This window comes from Diplotaxodon limnothrissa, linkage group LG22 (genome assembly GCF_057381915.1).
Source record: "Diplotaxodon limnothrissa isolate DT_005_m linkage group LG22, D_limnothrissa_male_GT1.1, whole genome shotgun sequence".
NCBI lineage: Eukaryota > Metazoa > Chordata > Actinopteri > Cichliformes > Cichlidae > Diplotaxodon > Diplotaxodon limnothrissa.
The window spans coordinates 2,875,086-2,889,600 of record NC_140616.1 but is presented as its reverse complement, the minus strand read 5'-3'; the positions used below and the strand labels follow the sequence as shown (position 1 = coordinate 2,889,600).

The window sequence follows — 14,515 nt, the reverse complement described above, 5'->3', positions numbered from 1 at the left end:
TGTCAAAGCTACAAGATTCATTGTTCAGCGCAGTATGTTAATGAGTTTTCATCAACTTTTACTCCTCCTTTACAGTTTGACCATCTTCGGCACTGCAGCACTAATACAAGTTTTTTGTCTCTGATCTTTATAATTCCTACTTTATAAATAAAGCTAAACTTGTTTCTTATGCTACATAATTCAGTTTAGTATTTCTCTCATCTAGCTGACAACAGCTAACAGAAGTACCTGGTTTAGGTAAAGGGTGGAGCCTGGGTGAAGCATACAGACTGCATACATGAGGCCCACTTGACCACTTGTGCATTATCTGCACTATTCCTATAGGAGGTCATTATATAGGTTATATTAAAAAAGTTTGCAGATTGAGGCTATTTAACGTCTGCTCTGTTTGTGTTGGGGAATAACAACAAAAGGTCAGATTGTAGTTGTTGTGTGGAAAAGGCAACACTCTCAACTTGCCCCAAGACGTGTGCTTACATATACCTGGTACATTAAATGATATATGAGAATGTTTTTAGGCCAAAGTCCACCCATGTTTTAGGTGTAAAGGCTGCAGGAAGAGGCCTGCTGAAGGTAAAACATTCAAAATTAAACAAGCATCGTCATCTAGATGGAAAAAGCCTTTTTAAATTCTGAATATCCACCAAGCCTTCTCTCCGTTGTCCCACACACCATCAAACCATTTAACTCCTCGCTGGAGGGGAGAGGGAGGGGACACGGGGGGGAAAGAGGGCGGGAACAACTGAGCTGTAGTGCCTTTTTCACTGTGCAATATTTATGAGATTTTAAAATATCCAACAGTGCAATAGACACACAATAGTTGAAATGTGTAATTCCCTTGTATTCTTATTCCTGTTTATTCTATTTATCCCTATTATATACTCTGTATTTATATATATATGTGTATATATGATTATTCCTGCTCACATTCTGCAACTTCTGTCGGTGCTGTGCTATTGGAAACTGAATTTCCTGGAGGAACCCACCCGAGGAATAAATAAAGTTTCATCTAATCTAAGATGCCTGTGAAATGTTATTTTGGCACAACAAAACAGAAATCTTAACAGACGAGCTGTAAGACTGATGTGAAGAAGTTCATTTGTTCCTGGATGGCTTTTGATTATGCACTGATTCAGTTCAAAACAGTGGCTCCACTCTAAACCACATTCATTGTTTTGGATCGGGTTCGCACATTCACAGAGACCTGGCTGGTGTGGCTCTGAGTTTAAAGGTCACAATACACCTTATTTTACTTTTTCTTTCAGATCTCCCACAGTTTTGGACCTAATGCCTACGTTTGGGTGAAATCTGGACCGCATCTTTCTGCGATGATGTCAGAGTCTGATCCTGACTCAGTAACTGAAACTGATTTTACCAGTAAACTGAATTTGTTTCGGATACAAGTGAACAGCCAGGAAGGAGGAGTCATTTGTTCAGAATGAAGCGGGTTGAAGTGTTAATATTTTATTTCTTACTGATTGTTTGGTGCGTCCGGCCTGTCGACAGTGACTTTCTGGTCTCAGATGTTACCCATGATGATGATGCCCACCCCAACACCCTCACAGAAACCGACGCCGATGCACCGGGCAGGAATATCCAAACAAACAGGGACATACGGGACACGAGCATGGAGACAAACTGGGACGAGCCAGATATGAGAAAGGACCACTATGAGGACGCTGACTGGCATCCTTTTACCTCCTTTACGGAAACGCTTACCGACCTGACCCCTGACGCCCCACTGGTGATACGCAATGACAACACTGGCGCTGAAGATAGCACCAACCAAACCTTCAACCAGACTATCAGTAATTCATCAGCGTCAGAGTGCGGTGAGTTCAGCAGTCAGCTGATGTCTAACGGACAATGCCGACTGACTGCAACACTTCCTCCTGTAGGAAATTCTCAAAAACGCTGCCCAGACATGTTCCGGTGTACAGACGACGTCTCCTATTGGCTCCATGAGAACGAAAACAGAAAGGAGCAGCTGGAAGAGCTGAAAGAGACGATGTCAGGGCTCCAGGAGGAGCTGAGGAACCACCGGCATCGAGTCAAGGCCCTGGAGATGCAGGTAGACTTCCTGCTGTCTACTCCACGTTCATGAGATGTCGTGTTGAACTTTGTAAAGAACAGATTTGTATTTTGAGACACGTGGGCTTAAAAAAAGAGTGTGATGTCATATCTCCAAAGCAAAGAAATAAATCCTGATTCAAGAAATTAGTTTGAGTGAAAAAAGTACAGTTAGTCTCTAGTAGTGTGATTACTTATAATTAGTGCTGAAGAAAAGAGAAAAATAAATCCTCCAAACACAGAGAAGAACAACATATGCACGATTAAAGTGAACAAAGTGAAACAGGAAACACATGTTTTAATCTTTGGAGTTTCAAAAATAAAATAAATTAAATAAAGTGAAATAAAAAAGATTTTTATCTAAATGGGTGGAGAACATTACTCATGCAGGGAAATACAACGCTCTCCTTTATCTCGCTATATCTCTCTGTCTTGACACTCACTAAGTCCTCATTAACCCTGAACGCTAACAGGATTAGCTGCAGGCCGGGGTCCTACATTATTCTCAGTCTGCCCAACCCACAATGGATCCTTGCAGGCTTCTAAAACTAATAAATAATTAATTAGAACAAATAATATTATGTACCTATAAAACCAAGTTTCAACATTAAGTTCGGTCACAGAGGCATTTGGACATTACGTTTCTGCCAAACCTTCCTCCTCAGTCTAGAGCTCAGTAGCAGCTGAAGTGGTTAACTTTTTGTCTAAGGAAACATGTAGATATTAAACAGCAGTGGTCTGAGCACCGAGCCCTGTGGAACACCTGGTAGAATGAATTACTCTTTAAATTGTGTTACTGTTTATCTTAGAGATCAGCTGACCCCACTTTTATTAAGCAGAGGGCTATATTTAGTTACTGTTGTTCCCATTATAAAAACATTCACAATAAAATGATGGTACGTTGGCTTTTTATAACACACAAATGAAGCAAGCTGAAGTTGACTAAAAGGTAACTAGCTTCCTCCATCTCAGCTTCTTTTTACTTTCTATTTGCTTTTTTCAGGGATTTATTTGACTAACCTCACTATGACCACACAATAAGGTGAATCTTCTCTCATTGCACTGCTCAGGGTGAAGAAAGTGTTAACTTAAACTCAACCTTTTACCAGCGGTTGCGTTCTCTGGAGCGCCGTCACGCCGAGGCCGACACGCTGCTCCACGTGCACGCGGCGCTGCTGTACGAGCTGCAGGTGCAGCTCCGAAACCTGTCGGCAACCGCGCGCCACATGAGTCACAACACGGGCTGCAAGGTCAACGTGATCAGGACTGCGCCACCACTCGGCATGCGAGACACACTGCCGCCAGGTGCACCAGCAGCAAACACAGTGATGAATTGTGGGATATTTGATGTTTCACAGTACATTTTAACTTTGTCCGTCTCCCTTCAGATGTACAGCCCCTGTCTTTCTGTCCATCAGACTGTGCGTCTCTGTATCACAACGGTGTCCGTCGTTCTGGTGTTTACACCATTGTCCTGTCACCAGGCACCGCCCGGCCGGTCTACTGCGACATGGAGACCGAGGGTGAGACAGCTGGTGTGTTAGTTCCTGCAATACTAGTGCCAGTAATGGAAACACTCAGATACTACACACACTTTACACAATTCTATGTGTGTGTGTGCACTAGGTGGAGGCTGGACAATGTTGCAGCGGCGCCGTGATGGGTCAGTGAGCTTCAACCGTGGATGGTCTGAGTACCGTGATGGCTTTGGCGAGCCGCGAGGTGAACACTGGCTGGGGAACCAGCACCTGCACCGGCTGTCTAACCAGGGCCACTACAGCCTCCGCATTGACCTGCAGGACTGGAGCCACGCCCACAAACATGCTCTGTACCACACTTTCAGGTAAACAGACACAATAGAAGAATGAAAGGTGGTAAATGCACAGGAACTGGACAGTTACTTACTCAGTAAGAGAGATGCTCTTAACGATGGTTAATGAAGACCTGTGGTGAAGTCTGTCTGATTTTCACTGTCTTGTTGTTTTTAAACAGGAAGTGATGAAAACTGAAGAACTGAGGGATGCTCCATGCTCAAATAATAGGGACTTGCTGATGTCACTGCAGGCTCGCCCTAAAGCAAACCTGCCTTATACTCCTTTTCGGCACTAACGAGGAGCATCACTTACAAAAAAAAGATCCTACTGTATTCAATGAGAGCGGTTTATGATTTATGGTTTGGAGTCAGCGGCACTAACAAATAGGCAGGAGGCCGAGCTGGACGTAGGAGATATGAAGATCTTAAGATTTTCACTGGGAGTGACTTGGATGGACGGGATTAGAAATAAGTTCATCAGAAGGACAGGTCATGCTGAAGGGTTGGAGAAAAAGGTTGGAGTGGTGAGACTGAGATGGTTTGAGCCTGTGCAGAGGAGGAATAGAGAATATACTGGATGTTGAATATGGAGCTGCCAGGCAGGAGGAAAGGGGAAGCGCACAGAGGAGATGCACGAGTGTAGTGTTGGAGGATACTGGGGACAGGGTGAGATGGAGGCAGGTAGTCCGCTGTGGTTACCCCTAAAGAGCAGCTGAAAGAAGATTAAACAATACATAAAACCTCAAACTGAAAGTGCATGGTAGATCTGTTCTGTTATAGATTTCTACACACCCAGACACCTTTGTGCTGCCAGAAGAGACTGCCCCCTGCTGGTTAAAGAATGAAGGTGTACGTCCGCACTGGCTTCTCTTTGCAGACCCAGAACTATATTCAGATTTACAGACTATATTCAGAGCTGCATTTAACGAAAACTGTCACATGCAATAAAAACTGAAAAGGCACTAACGTTTCCACCTTGTGGTTTTCATCTACCTTATTATAAACAGTAGTAGCTGTTTGGCACAGTACAACAGGAGTAAATCATCAGCCAACCTTGAATAGTTTTGATTTGATCATTTTCCTCTCGCTGCAGAATCGAGGATGAGGACAACCAGTACCGCCTGCATGTGTCCGGTTTCAGCGGGACAGCGGAGGATTCGTTCGGCTGGTATCATGACCTGCAGGGTTTCAGCACACCAGACACGGGCAACATCTGTGCTGAGATCAGCCACGCTGGCTGGTGGTTCCACCAGTGTTTCTATGCTAACCTCAACGGTGTCTACTACAAGGTAAGTTCTAGTCTTACAAAGTTGTTTTTCTGCCAGAAATTGTGAGAATAACAGTAAATTTGTATGAAATAAAAGAAACAATGGTTTGATGGTAAAATTAGACTGATGCTTCCACGTGTCTCCATCAGGGGGGGCACTACTCTCTGAAAGCTCAGAACTTGCTGGGGCCAGATGGCATTGTTTGGTTCTCCTGGAAGGATTCAGACTTCTACTCTCTGAAGGCGGTCACCATGATGGCACGACCACATAACTTCAGGCCACGCCTGTCACCATAGAAACACTCTCAATGACACTCAAGAATTCTGCAGCAGCAGATTTTTGAAAACATTTTTCTAGAAAGTGACTGGTGATTCTGCACAGGCTGTTTTAAAAGTCATTGGCCACTGAAATGTAAGCTAATTCAGATATTTCTTCCAAACTAACTTCACAAATAATTGCCCAATGAGCAGCACTTGAGCTGAGCAACTAAGAGCTTCCAGAAGTAACTGTACCAGAATCAATTACGTACTGGAAATATTCCCCCAAAAATGCATCATTTCCTTCTGTATAACTTTTTGCTTTTTTTTTTAAACATAAATGATGAATAAAACTGATTATTTTTGAGCTGTTTGCAGGGATTTCTATCAATCATAAAATGCTTGCTTAAAGATTTTCTTAACCACACCAAGTGCCCTGAAATCACTTTAAATTCAAACTGACACACCACTGGACTTGAACCTGAGACGCACAGTCAACTCAGAAAGTAGTGAAAGTTCCACGTTGTTGGTTTGGGGGAATTTAAAGGATGAAGATTTCCTGAAACACGAGCAGCAGCTGGTACAGAAACCAACTGGTAACACTTGATTTCACAGCTAACATCAGTAACCCACAGGTCCACATGTTAATGAGCGTGTTCACAGGGTTCCTACAGCTTCGGGAATTTTTTCTCAAGGCCAGTTTAACAAGATCCAAGGACACGTGTGTGTGGCCATCAACGGTAACACCACAGATTTGTGGTCAGTGCGGTCACTCTCAGAGTTTGAGAACAGCTTAGGATTCAGTTTGGTTTTTTAAACATTAATGACATTTAAGGTCATACTCTCCCGATAACGACTAGAATGCCTTTCAACGCTTTAATGATCTACAAAAACTCTGCTTGTCTCAACATGTAAAAGCGAACTGTGAGCCTTTTCTATTTCGTTAAATTAAATGTTAAGCAACATTTATTTTAAGGCACTGCTCTGACTGTCACTTTGTTTACTCCTGAAACATGTAAAATGATCTGGTCGATCAGACCTTCAGGTACACCTAATAAACGTCTGACAAACCAAAACGTTTCAGCTGCAGTAAAACACACAGTCAGTTTTAATACACACATTTATTAGAACAGGAATTAACTGGTACATCTACAGGACTTCTGAGTCACTCTGAATTCACAAAGGCTGTTTTTCTTAATTAATGCAACCTGCACCGGTGAACTCCTTTAGAAACGACTCTGTACAGACAGATGGTAATGACGGGTCAGCCTGTCTTCATGCTGTTGTTGTGAGATTTTCTTCAGGTTGCAGGAACGAGCAGGCCCACGTGAAAAAGATCCTTTATGTGGGGCGCTCCCTGGGACGGGTGACGAACTGCCACCACAGAGGGGGGAGGTCGCCCTCTTTGCGGGCAGGAGGGAGAGCTTCGGACTTCGGTCCAACAGCAGGGGTCTCAGCCTCTAGCTGGGCAACCTGGAAGTAAAAGGAAGGAAATGGTGACCTGAAGTTTCCAGTCCAACAAAAGCACTCTGGTGCCACCTACTGGAGTTTGTCATCAACAGGGACCCTTACATTCAGTTCCAGCTCCATGTTCTCAGCATTGGGCTCTGCTTGTATAGCTTTGCATGACTTACAGTTCAAAATAATTCCTATTTATCTTATACAGGCCTTAGATCCTCCTGTCTAAAACAAGCCTTTTATCTCCAGCCATCAAGTTTCTTAACCATTTATCCAATCAGGTTTGCAGAGGGGCTGGAACTTATCCCAGATGTCATAGGGTGAGAGACAAGCCTATCACAGGGCTAACACCCAGAGACAGACTCATATTCACACCTACAGCCAATTTAAAATCACCAATTAACCTAGTTAACCAATCAACTCAGCTCTCGTTAAGCTGTGACCAAGTCTAGGATTATTTGCTCTCAATGACGTCATACGAATCCAAGAGTAGAAAACCAAGAAGAGTCTAAAAGCTGAGCTATATGGAACAGTAAACAAGAAGTAGCACCTTTCTTGTCATTGGCAAAGGAGACCAGGTTAAACAAGGAGGTCAAAAGTAATGCTGGCATGTAAATGTTTGCTGCCCACCTCTTTCTCCCAGCTCTGATTCCTCAGTTTCTTCCACTGCTCTCTCTTGGAGAAATAATCAGGATACATGGCCTTCTCCGAGGGGTGCCAGTGGTCCAGCACCCACTCTGGGACCTACAGAGACAAAGCAGAGCTCACAGACACGTCTCTATCCAACATTAGGACAGCCAGCGTTTTCACTTCAAGTTTCTAACATCAAATGTTTTCCTGTAATTGTTCCCAGTTAGTTCAAACAGACCAGAAGTTAGGTCCAGAAAAAAGAAAGTTAGATACAGAACGAAATAATTTCATGGTTGCTCTGTTTTACCTTGTAGCACTCGTATCTCTCATATGAGGTCCCCCCAGGAGAGTCGGGGAAGATGTAGGGCTGAGGATGTTGGTTGGTCCAGAATTCCTCCTCTCCTGCCTTTAGCATCATGGTGGCCTTCACCATGTCCTTCTCAGTCTTGTTTTCATCAAAGCGAGCCCGCAGTAAGCAGGCATAGAAACGGTACTTGTCTCTATAATGACAAAACAACAGTCAGACCTCAAGAGAGACCACCAACATGTTTGAAGCAACTACATGACATCAAGAGAAAAAAAGTGTTAAAATATAAACATGTGGATATTTTATACTAACAGAAACATTACATATGAATTTTATCTATAAAACAGACAATAAGACTTTTCTTAAAACTTAATATCATCAGTGCAAAACATTTTAAAAACAAACTCTAAAGAAGGAAAATGAACAATTTTCTTTACTTTTTCTAAAATGAAAATATATATTATTGTTCTTGCAATCAACATAAATAACATCTCAACTTAAAGGAGCAGCCTTCAATCCTCATTAGAAAGACTATGCTGACGTGGGTAACATGGTGATTCACATTAAAACCCTGATACTGATTCTTCTGTCCATCTCTTTTCATAATGTGAAGCTCCTGCAGGCAGGTTATATTTCTAAACAAGCACAAAACTCTAATAATAATTTATATACTGGCTGACTACTAGTGTAAAATTAGATCTGTAATGTGGAGCACGAGTTTGACCAATGGATTGGTGTGGCGTCAGCAGTAATGTGTGTGTTGTATGAGGCTGGGATGGTAAAGAGAGCGGAAAGGCCAACTTTTCAATTTACCAGTCTGAGCCCAGACCTCACCGATGGTAATGAAATCTGACACACAAGGTATGCTCTCAAATGCATGAGGCTGAAACTAGTTTCCTCCATACGATGTCTGAGCTCAGCATAACAGATTTTGGAGCAGAGACGCTGCTCCCGTGTGGTAAAAGGAGATGGTCAAAGTCGCTCGGGCATCATGTTAGGATGCTTCCTGATAAACCAGAAAGAAACCCTGGGGTGGACTCAGAACTCGTTGGAGATCTCATGTGATCTAGGAACACCTCAGGAGGTACTGGAAAGTATGGGTGTGGGGAAGGATATCTGGAATACTTAGCCTGCTGACACCACAACCTAACTCCATATAAATAGAAGATGACGGATGGATGGATAAATGTCCAAAATCTTACTGACCTAACTGTATGTATTGATCTTTCACCAATGAAAGCCTTTCCTTTATTCACATAGACCAGAACTGACACAAATAACGCTACATCCGAGTGACTGAATGAATACTAGTTATCCTAAATATTAAACATCATGGCAACCAACTTTGGATTATTTTCCACATAAAGTTTAGACTAGTGCCTCTGATGATTAAGTAGAGTAATGTGTTTAATAACCTGTCTGCAGCTGAGCCAAGTGGGAGCTCAGCTAGAACTTTATTATTAGCTGCTTTTGACGCTAGCTGGCGCCATGTAAATACAAGTAACATATACTGACTCCTGCTCAAAAAGATTAAAATGAAACTATTGCAACTTCGCGATCTCTTACGCACATTCCCATCTGAATGACAAGTGGAGAAACAAAGATAACACTTTGGAGGTGTAACTGTCAGACTTGAGGAATGAGTGACCTGGTTTAGCAGCGGCTAGCTTCGCTGTTAGCTTAGCAGGACAGTGAACTTACTGCATGTAAAACACCGATAATCTATATTTTTCCACAGTCCTACACTAACTAAGAAGCCCTTCTTACCTAAATATGCACCACGACTCGAAGTGTCTCAAGGACTTCTTGTAAAGCCGCAGCACTTTCTGCTGGTGAGTGAGATAGGCAGAGGCCATGTTAGCCGTCCCCTGTCACCTTCTCGCCGAGCAGCGCGAAGGATTCTGGGATTTTGTGGCATCTGGAAGCTAAACCCGTAAATATTAAAAAAAGCAGCGCGAATATATTACATTTCTTTTTGGTCACGCATTAAGTGTAAGTTATACAAGTGTAAATTATCTTCACGCGTCGAAATGTTTTCGATATTGTCTAAAATGTTTGGATAAGATGAGAAGAGTAGCCGAAAATCTTTTTCAGTAACAGTGATCCGGTCTGTTACAGTTATTACGGTATTGCGGCATTATGGGATTGGTGAGAGCTGCATGTGTAGTTCTTTCTGGGAGAATTTCAACCATGGCACAAAACAAATTCATTGGTAAGTCGCCTCTGCTTTATCGCCTGTTAAACGCTACCAGAAAAGGTAGAAGAGAGCGAGTGTCACTGGCTGCCGCTGACGGTTATTAAACGGAGCAGCCTGCATGTTTTGTTAGCATCAGTGCTAATAAGTTAGCTTCTTGAAAATGACAACACAGCAGGAACAGACTGAGTGACAGGCTCACAGCTGTGCAGGAATACAGTATACCGGGCACTTTATTTCAGGTTTACAGTAGTTCAGCTGCCACGATGGCAGCTCACAGTAGACTGATCAGCTGATCAGCAGTTGGCGCTGTTGTGCTGGCAATGAAGAAGCTATAGCACAGCATGAGCTCTGTGCTGGTCCATATATTAGATTTAACCAAGTCAAACCCTTTACCTGTCCGTGAAGCTCCTCTGCATACAGCCTGTGGTTGCTCTTCATTAAGGACAGCTGTAAGCTGTGTAGGGTTGTAGTCCTAGCTACACAAAGTTCAAATCAACTGAGATAAAATGATGCAAATCAGTACACCCAGCAGCTCATCTCTCATTTAAATATTAACGACTACAAAATGGAAATGTCTAAAAAGCAGAGCAGTTCTCAGTGTACTTAGATGTGTCCAAGCAATTTAGTAACTTAGCTGACAGAAAATTGTTAATTGGTAATATTTCTGAAAGAATCATCTAGTAATTTCTTAATGAAAACCTACCTCTGCTTCAAAGTATGTCAAAGAAGTATTTAAAGTATGCGGCACCTCGCAGTGAGTCACTATAAAGATTACCAATGGAGAGAAATAAATTCTTTAAAACTAATAATTGTTATTAAACTCAGTACATGATTGTTGTAGAATTTAGGTGTTTATTATAGTTTTTTATGTTGTAGGCTAAAGACAGATAATCTGTAATCTGTAATTACTCGTTTTGTTATATGACTGTATTTCTAGTGTGTTTCTATTGTCTGTAAGTAAAGTATCCATTACTGCTAAATGTGTTCAGTGTTATTGTATAACGTGACCTCAGAGCGTCTCTCACATGATGCTGGTACCAATACTGTGATGCTTTAATTCCAAAGATACAATCAGTAACACTCTGTGAGTCAGTACATGTAGATAAATCCTGACCTCTTGCTGTTCAGACATCGGGGTGAATCTGACAGATCCCATGTTCAGAGGACTCTACAGAGGGAAGCAGAAACATGACGGTGAGCTACTGCTTCACTCTTATTTTCACTGTGGGGCTGTTCACATGATGTTTTTCTGAGTCTCACGTTTTCCTGACAGATGACTTCAATGAGATCATTGACCGAGCTCTCAAAGTAGGAGTTGAAAAGGTATGCTGTGTCCATCACTTTGATGAAGCCTCATGTATTTTAATCATAGCCATGACTTCAGGGATCGCTGCAGTGTTGATTTGTTTTAAAAAGGTCATCGTGAAATTCTGGGATGATAGAGATTTTTACAGCAACAGTTTGGCTAATAGCTGTTGGAGATGTTTATGAGTGTTAATATCCCGGACAAAACCCTCATTTATTTCACTCCCTGATATGGACTGGGCGATGAGGGAAAGAAGAGAAGAACAAGAACAAAAAAAAGCCTCACCTACATTTTAAGTACACTCAACATATAAGCCGGTATACTCTATCATGCTGAGCCTTATTATATATGCTAAAGAATTGTGGTGCAAGTAGTCAGGATGCCGATGCAGATATAAAACATAATATAAACTCATAGTTACTCTTTTTTGTGTATGTTGGAAATGTGTAATTTGAAAGTTATTTGTTCTCAGTTGTAATGATTGCGTGTTTTATCTGTTGCTTCACTGCAGTTTATGATCACAGGGGGGAGCCTTGACGACAGCAGGGAAGCTCTTAAACTAGCTGAGACCAGAGGTAATAATGACAGCACGTTTAGTGCAACCAAATGATTTGTGGTCTTAAAGAATCAGCCAAACCTACCTAATGTTTCCCTCCGTGCTGGAGCGTCTCACCTTTAACAAGCCCCCTCCTTCATCACAGATGAGTTCTACTGCACGGTCGGCTGCCATCCCACCCGGTGCGGCGAGTTTGAGCAGAATGGAGAATCCCAGTATTTAACTGGGCTGAGGGAGCTGGCAGCAGCACACAGAGGAAAGGTGGTGGCCATCGGAGAGTGTGGACTGGGTGTGTGTACACGAGCACGTGTATGAATGTACATGACAGAAATAAGTCTTCATTTACACCTTATTTATTTTTCACTCTGTGGGTTACCCACTCTTAGCGTTCAACTATGAATATGTTTCTTTTCTCCTCGTTTCAGATTTTGACAGGCTGGAATTTTGCTCAAAAGAAACTCAGCTCAAGTAAGTTTGTGTGATTTTCACAAGTTTTGAAAAACGGCCTTCTAGAAGCAAAACTTGCCACTCGGCGGCCATTTTTTAAGGCCACATTGGGAATTTTAATAGTGACTGCATCCTTTAAGTTACCAGTGAAACCTGATAGATGTGCCAAAAAGTCTAAAAGCTTTTTTTTCCCCTGAAGATTTCCTTCTAATTTCCTTCTAATAAACATTATGGTTCATTTATGACTCCACAGACTTGCAGATTGTTTCCGAGTCTGAAAAGTGAAAGTACCTTTAACCTGCTTTCTTTAGAAGTCTATAAGAAAATGGCCTTTAGCTGAAATGGCCCTCGTGGACTTTTGTTTCCTGTGCCTCAATTTGCTCCTGGTGTGTTGCAGATACTTTGAGAAGCAGTTTGACCTGGCGGAGGAGACCAAGCTGCCCATGTTCCTCCACTGCAGAAACTCCCATCAGGAGTTCATTGGTAGGTTTGTGAAGCAGACACCTGATCTGGTTCAGGAATTTGATTTTTATGCGAAACATTCAACTGTTTTTGTTTCCACAGACATCATGAAGAGAAATCGAGACCGATGTGTTGGAGGAGTGGTAAGGATGATATCTAAATATCATAGACAGAGGAGGATATGCTTTCCAAATCCTGGAGATGCAAAAACAACCTGTGTAAAAGTGAATTATTTCTGTGACAGGTTACAATACTCGATGTAAACTGAACAGATTAAGGACCTAAAATGTAAAATTCTGTGAAGTTAATACTTTTGTTGGGATAAATTCACAAACAAACCTGATTTCATTCAATAAAACTAGTTTGCATATTTAAAAAGCCGCTGAGTCACTTTATGAATGAATCTGATCAAAATTCTTCTGCGTCATTGCTCATTTGAATTTCAGGTCCACTCGTTTGATGGAACTGCAGAAGATGCTGCTGCTCTCATTGACCTGGACCTCTATATTGGAATAAATGGATGGTGGGATAATCTGAGAAATGTTGTTCGGTTTCCTTGAACGTGACCTGAATCACACTGAGTCTCACTTCCATATCTTTCAGTTCCTTGAAAACAGAGGCCAATATTGAAGCTATGAAGTCGATCCCCACAGAGAGGCTCATGATAGAAACAGGTGAGTCACACCGTCTGTTTATTTTAAAGCTTTTGGCAGAATGTGGCCTGAGTTTGATCACACAGGGAACCTTTAATATAAAGTTTTCTTAAAGCTCTGGAGTCATTGGTTTTATATTCTTGTTGAAGCTGTATCACCAATAAGAGGGAATATATTAGATTAAATAGGTTTGTGCTCACTTTATAGAAATATTTTGCTGATGTTACAGTTCTTTAAATGCTACATTCATGTTATTTATGGATTTCCACCTTCCTGCTCATTTCCAGACGCCCCGTGGTGTGGTGTGAAGAACACTCATGCCGGGTCCAAATGTGTTAAAACTACATTTCCCACAAAGAAGAAGTGGGAGGCAGGACACTGCCTGAAGGACCGGAATGAGCCCTGTCATATCATGTGAGTCACTAAAGGGAAATGCTTTATAAATCAATGGATACAATCAGACGTCGCACTGAAGCATGAATATTGTTAAACACAATAGACCTTTAATTTTAAGATTTCACTATTTGTCTCTTGCAGACAAGTCCTGGAGGTGATGGCAGCAGCGAGGGAGGAGGATCCACTGGAGCTGGGCAACACAATCTACAACAACACTGTCAAAGTCTTCTTCAGCTCAAGCTGATAATAAATGACATCATCAGACTCACCGATGTGTCATTAATATTCTTTTATGAATCTGTTTGTGCGCCTCAGGACAAACCACTTATACTGTTATATTATTTGTGTTTACAGTCCTCTGTTAATGCACAATAAACATATTTTTTTCATAAGGAACACATCAGTTGTTGTGTTTAGAAAAACATAAATGTTAATGAGTTTATTCAAACCACACAAAAAGCTTTGATGTTTGTGATTGTTCAAGTACCCCTACAGTGCTTTTGCTTCAGATCATCAAACAAGTTTTAATATTATACAAAAGTAACCCAAGCAAATGCAGTTTTCAAATGTTAATTTATTAATATAAAAAGTTATACAAAACCTAATAAACTGGCTGTGCCAACATTTGCAACAAGAGCTAAAATCAGCCGTTTTCAGTACCTGGCGATGAGTCTTTGGCCAAATGTTCTTTGCAA

At 41.7% G+C, this 14,515-nt stretch overlaps 3 protein-coding genes across 3 annotated transcripts; 2 read left to right on the top strand and 1 right to left on the bottom strand.

Annotated features, from left to right (window-relative positions):
* Window positions 1-1,435: 1,435 nt before the first annotated feature.
* Window positions 1,436-5,447, top strand: LOC146609141 (angiopoietin-4-like). Its single transcript, XM_085346744.1, has 6 exons — window positions 1,436-2,071; window positions 3,141-3,375; window positions 3,459-3,593; window positions 3,697-3,913; window positions 4,977-5,172; window positions 5,301-5,447. Exons 1-6 carry the CDS (start codon window positions 1,439-1,441, stop codon window positions 5,445-5,447), a joined length of 1,563 nt encoding a protein of 520 aa, XP_085202870.1. The 5' UTR covers window positions 1,436-1,438.
* Window positions 5,448-6,528: 1,081 nt separating this feature from the next.
* On the bottom strand, window positions 6,529-9,682 carry ndufb9 (NADH:ubiquinone oxidoreductase subunit B9). The gene is made up of 4 exons (XM_085346467.1): window positions 9,571-9,682; window positions 7,804-7,996; window positions 7,497-7,610; window positions 6,529-6,881 (listed from the first exon to the last, which is right to left on the bottom strand). The coding sequence occupies exons 1-4, from the start codon at window positions 9,657-9,659 to the stop codon at window positions 6,750-6,752; spliced, it is 528 nt and encodes a 175-aa protein (XP_085202593.1). The 5' UTR covers window positions 9,660-9,682; the 3' UTR covers window positions 6,529-6,749.
* Window positions 9,683-9,927: 245 nt separating this feature from the next.
* tatdn1 (TatD DNase domain containing 1) lies at window positions 9,928-14,143 on the top strand. Its single transcript, XM_085346449.1, has 12 exons — window positions 9,928-10,015; window positions 11,129-11,194; window positions 11,274-11,323; window positions 11,818-11,881; window positions 12,008-12,151; window positions 12,288-12,330; window positions 12,707-12,792; window positions 12,874-12,914; window positions 13,218-13,294; window positions 13,375-13,445; window positions 13,712-13,838; window positions 13,962-14,143. Exons 1-12 carry the CDS (start codon window positions 9,943-9,945, stop codon window positions 14,062-14,064), a joined length of 945 nt encoding a protein of 314 aa, XP_085202575.1. The 5' UTR covers window positions 9,928-9,942; the 3' UTR covers window positions 14,065-14,143.
* Window positions 14,144-14,515: the final 372 nt, after the last annotated feature.